Source organism: Clupea harengus, chromosome 18 (genome assembly GCF_900700415.2).
Source record: "Clupea harengus chromosome 18, Ch_v2.0.2, whole genome shotgun sequence".
Lineage (NCBI taxonomy): Eukaryota > Metazoa > Chordata > Actinopteri > Clupeiformes > Clupeidae > Clupea > Clupea harengus.
This window is the reverse complement of record NC_045169.1, coordinates 16,088,061-16,093,060: the sequence shown is the minus strand read 5'-3', so window position 1 is coordinate 16,093,060 and position 5,000 is coordinate 16,088,061. Positions and strand designations below refer to the sequence as shown.

General features: G+C 45.9%; 1 protein-coding gene across 1 annotated transcript in view; it reads right to left on the bottom strand.

The window, feature by feature from the left end:
• Positions 1-5,000, bottom strand: part of LOC116224564 (dedicator of cytokinesis protein 11-like) — a 24,969-nt gene that overhangs the window by 12,802 nt on the left and 7,167 nt on the right. Inside the window, exons 2-4 of the mRNA XM_031584722.2 lie at positions 2,995-3,111; positions 1,664-1,753; positions 1,347-1,429 (exon numbers count right to left, since the gene is read on the bottom strand). Coding sequence (XP_031440582.1) covers positions 1,347-1,429; positions 1,664-1,753; positions 2,995-3,111 — 290 coding nt within the window. The remainder of the gene's footprint in view (positions 1-1,346; positions 1,430-1,663; positions 1,754-2,994; positions 3,112-5,000) is intronic.

The window sequence follows — 5,000 nt, the reverse complement described above, 5'->3', positions numbered from 1 at the left end:
CATCATCAGAGACACACACACACACACACACACCCTCATGAGCATCATCAGAGACACACACACACACACACACACCCTCATAAGCATCATCAGACACACACAAACACACACACTTATGAGCATCATCAGAGATACACACACTCATAAGCATCATCAGAGACACATACACACACATACCCTCATGAGCATCATCAGATATACACACACACACACTCATGAGCATCATCAGACACACACACACACACACACACACACACACTTATGAGCATCAGAGATACACACACACTCATGAGCATCATCAGATACACACACACACACACACACACTCATAAGCATCATCAAAGACACACACACTCACACTCATGAGCATCATCAGACACACACACGCACACACTTATGAGCAACATCAGAGATACACACACACTCATGAGCATCATAAGACACACAATGAGCATCATCAGACACACACACACACTCATAAGCATCATCAGAGACACAAACACACACACACACATGAGCATCATTAGACAGACACACACACACCATTAGGGCCAATGATTTTCCGTTTAAAAAAAATGAGTTTTCCGTTTCACATTTGGTGAATTCCGTTTTTTTCCCCGTTTCGGCTCATTTTGTTCACCTTGAGGTAGACCCAAACCTTCTAAGATTGTTGTTTGCCAGCCATCAACAGAACAGAAGACTAAAAAAACATTATTTGCAGGCGATTGGGAAGATGCGAATTAATGCGACAGGCTGTAGCGTCAACCGTTGAATAGGGGGGCGTGGCCGGTGCGGAGTTTCTCAATGTTTTTTTTTAATTAATGTTTGTTCATCCTTGCCATCGTTGTTGTGCTTATTTGAAATAAATACAGTCTTGCAGGACAAAATACAGGGGAATTTGGGTGATTTTGATGCACAAAATGGTGTCTCCGTTTGAAAATTGCAATTCCGTTTCAAAGGGTACATTCCGCGAATTCCGTCCGTTTTCCGTTATCGCGGAAAATCATTGGCCCTACACCATCATGAGCATCATCAGACACACACACACACACACACACACACACACACTCATGAGCATCATAAGACACACACACACACACACACTTATGAGCATCATCAGAGACACACACACACCCTCATGAGCATCATCAAAGACACACACACACTCACTTATGAGCATCAGACACACACACACAAACAGAGAGACACACACACACACACAGACACACAGAGACACACACACACACTCATGAGCACCATCAGAGACACACACAGAGACACACACACACACTCATGAGCATCATCAGACAAACACACCCCTCCACCCCCTGGGCTTATCTACCTACCAGGGAAGGCTGCGGAAGTCTCCAGAATAGGCCTCGTACTTGTAGCTGATCACCTGCCAGTCAGTGTTGTACATCTTGATACACTGCCAGACATAGCAGAGGGTACACACACACACACACACACACACACACACACACACACACACACACACACACACACACAAAAACACATAAACAGATGTAACAATACATCAGCATGACCCGTATGGTGGGTCATCAGATATGTTGCCTTTTAGGGCAAGTTCCAGTGTGTGTGTCTGTGTGTGTGTGTGTGTGTGTGTGTGTGTGTGTGTGTGTGTGTGTGTGTGTGTGAGTACCTCTCTGGCAAACAGGCTTTGGGCCTCCTTCTCTGCGTTCTGAGGTACAGATGGAACCACAGCTCTCCTCTGCCGGGCAATCTGGGACTCCTGGAACAGGGGGAACACAAAATGTTATTTATTCAGCACTTTTCTGTCAGAGGTCAAGATGCTGTACAGAATAAATACAGAAGAATGTGTCTGACTTGCCTGAGTCATGTGTTGTGATTCGCTAAATGGCCTTACAGTGGTCTGTGTTCAGACTGTGTAATAGCATTACACAGACTCTATATGGCGCTAGCAGGCAGAGCTACCTCTTTAGCATGATGGCATTAGCATTCAGGCCCTATAACAGCCACACTCTCGTAGCGTAAACCACCTAAATGCTAACTTAATTATCCTGGGAACCTGCTGGCCTTACCCTCATGTGTCAAACACCAGACTCACACACACATCACCACGCTAACACACCAGGCTCTCACACACATCACCGCGCTAACACACCAGGCTCTCACACACATCACCGCGCTAACACACCAGGCTCTCACACACACATAACACACCAGGCTCTCACACACATCACCGCGCTAACACACCAGGCTCTCACACACATCACCGCGCTAACACACCAGGCTCTCACACACATCAACACGCTAACACACCAGATCACACACACATAACACGCCAGGCTCACACACACCTCACCACGCTAACACACCAGGTCACACACACCTCACCAAGATAGCACACCAGGTCACACACACCTCACCACGCTAACACGCCAGGCTAATATCCTTATCCACAGCACTAATACACACCACACTGTAAGACACTGACGCTACGCTAACGCTGGTTGACGGTTGCTGTCAGGATTTCTTTTAATTCTTGCCAACAAACATTTCCATGACTACACCCACCCACATCCAGGTCTGAGATGTGTTTCTGCTTTTGTAAGTGGACCATAAAGAAAACCACTGACCACCAAGAACAGCTCAGAACAGCACAGAACAACACAGAAACGAACAGCACAGAACAGAACAGCACAGAACAGAACAGTTCACAACGGCACAGAACAACACAGAACAGCAGAGAACTGCACAGAACAGAACAGAACAGCACACCAAATACAAATCCATCAAACATCTATCTAACAAATCATTTATTGGTTTCTGATCAGGTTAATCAGTAAAGATCAATCTTTCTGATCAGATTACTCAGTTAAGCAGAGTGTGGATAGAATAGAGGCCTGCACGGATACAGACCAGATATGGCTCTGATGTAATAAGTGTGTGTGTGTGTAGTAAGTCTGTGTGTGTGTGTGTGTGTGTGTGTGTGTGTGTGTGTTTCTTTACCGAGACGTCATCAGGAGGGCAGAGCAGCAGGTCTCTGTGTGGATCACTGTGGATCTGCGCCTTCTTCTGAAACACCACATTCTCATAGTCCAGCGGCTCGATGATCTTTGGCTGCTCCTACACACACACGAACACACACACACACGAACACACACACACACGAACACACACACACACACACACACACACACATACACACGAACACAAATACACACACACAAACACATGTACACACACACATACAGACACAGGGGGGAAAAAACCACACACACACAAGTATTTATTGCATTATGCTATGTTTAAATGCAAAGTTTTGTATTTTAATCTGACTCTGGCACAATGAACGATTTGTAGGATTTATCTTCTTTCGTAGTGCCATAGCTTTTGTAATACAGGACAACGTGCAACGTAAGTTATGCAAGAAATATGGTTTAAAAACACACTCAAAAGCGCTGTCATGTTATGCCAGAAATATGATTTTAAAACACACTCAAAAACGCTGTCATGATGTGGATGCAAATCGTTTTGAAAACACAAAAGAAAAACATTGTTTTCAAAATACTCCATGTTGTGCTGACGACATCTGATGCGCCCCCTCGACAGGAAGCTGCAACATGTGCCTAAGTCACGTGTGTGTGTGTGTGCACATGAGTATATGTGTGTGTGTGTGTGTGTGTGTGTGTGTGTGTGTGTGTGTAAGCTGCCATATGTGCCTTAGTCATCTCTACCCTGTTCCTGCTAACACACTACAGGCCTCTCTACACAGGGGTTCCACGTGCAAATTAGACACCGCCACTCACAAAACAGAAAACAAACCAAATTAATCTACAAAGTACAAAAACAGACAAGACCCCCCCCCCACACACACACACACACACACACACACACACACACACACACACACACACACACACACACCCCTGAAAGGCACGGCCCTCGGTGTATCTTCAGGCGATGTCAGGTTTGCACAAAGTGTGTGTGTTTGTGTGTGATGTCAGGTTTGCACGCAGTGTGTGTGTTGTGTCAGTAGGCCCTACCCGCAACCCACAGCTGTGTCAGCGGACCTTCCAAAAATGACTAGCTACCTTACACAACGTGCACAGACACAGTCACACAGTGAGACGGAAATTGAATGAGAGAGAGAGTTTGTGTGTGTGTGTGTGTTATTACGGTTGTTTGCGTGCTTGTTTTGTTGTGAAACTTGTTGTCATGCCAATAAAAATGATCTACATTTGAGGAAGAGTTCCACCACAGTTTAACTAAGCCAATCAGCATGAAAATGTATCTTGAGGTGAAAGGTCAAGGTTTGCATCAGCGGGTTAGGCATTGCTGTGTTAGGAGCTCCTCCAGAGAGAGAGAGAGAGTGTGTGTGTATGTGTGTGTGTGTGTGCGAAAGAGAGTGTGTGTGTAACTGTGTTAGGCGTGCTAGCCAACCCTCCATGACGCATCCCAATGGAGCTCCTCCAGAGAGAGAGAGAGAGAGAGTGTGTGTGTGTGTGTGTGTGTGTGAGACAGACAGAGAGAGTGAGAGAGAGAGAGAGAGTGTGTGTGTGTGTGTGTGTGTGTGTGTGTGTGTGTGTGTGTGTGTGTGTGTGTGTGTGTGTGTGTGTGTGTGTGTGTGTGTGTGTGTGTGAGACAGACAGAGAGAGTGAGAGAGAGAGAGAGTGTGTGTGTGTGTGTGTGTGTGTGTGTGTGTGTGTGTGTGAGAGAGAGAGAGAGAGAGAGAGAGACAGAGAGAGGACAGGCGGGGGAGAGAGAAAAGTGAAAGACTAACACTGAGAGCAAAACAAGAAGGGTAAAGAAGAGAGATGAAAAATACACAGGAACAGGTTTCACACACACACACACACACACACACACACACACACAGATCCATAAATCAGACACCACAGACAGACCTTGTACACTAAAAGCACAAGAGAAATGCTTAAGAACATCTGTCACACACACACATAGATGAGAGAGATGAGCAGTGCGCAAAGTGCACTTCTTGGCGTTGCCAGCGG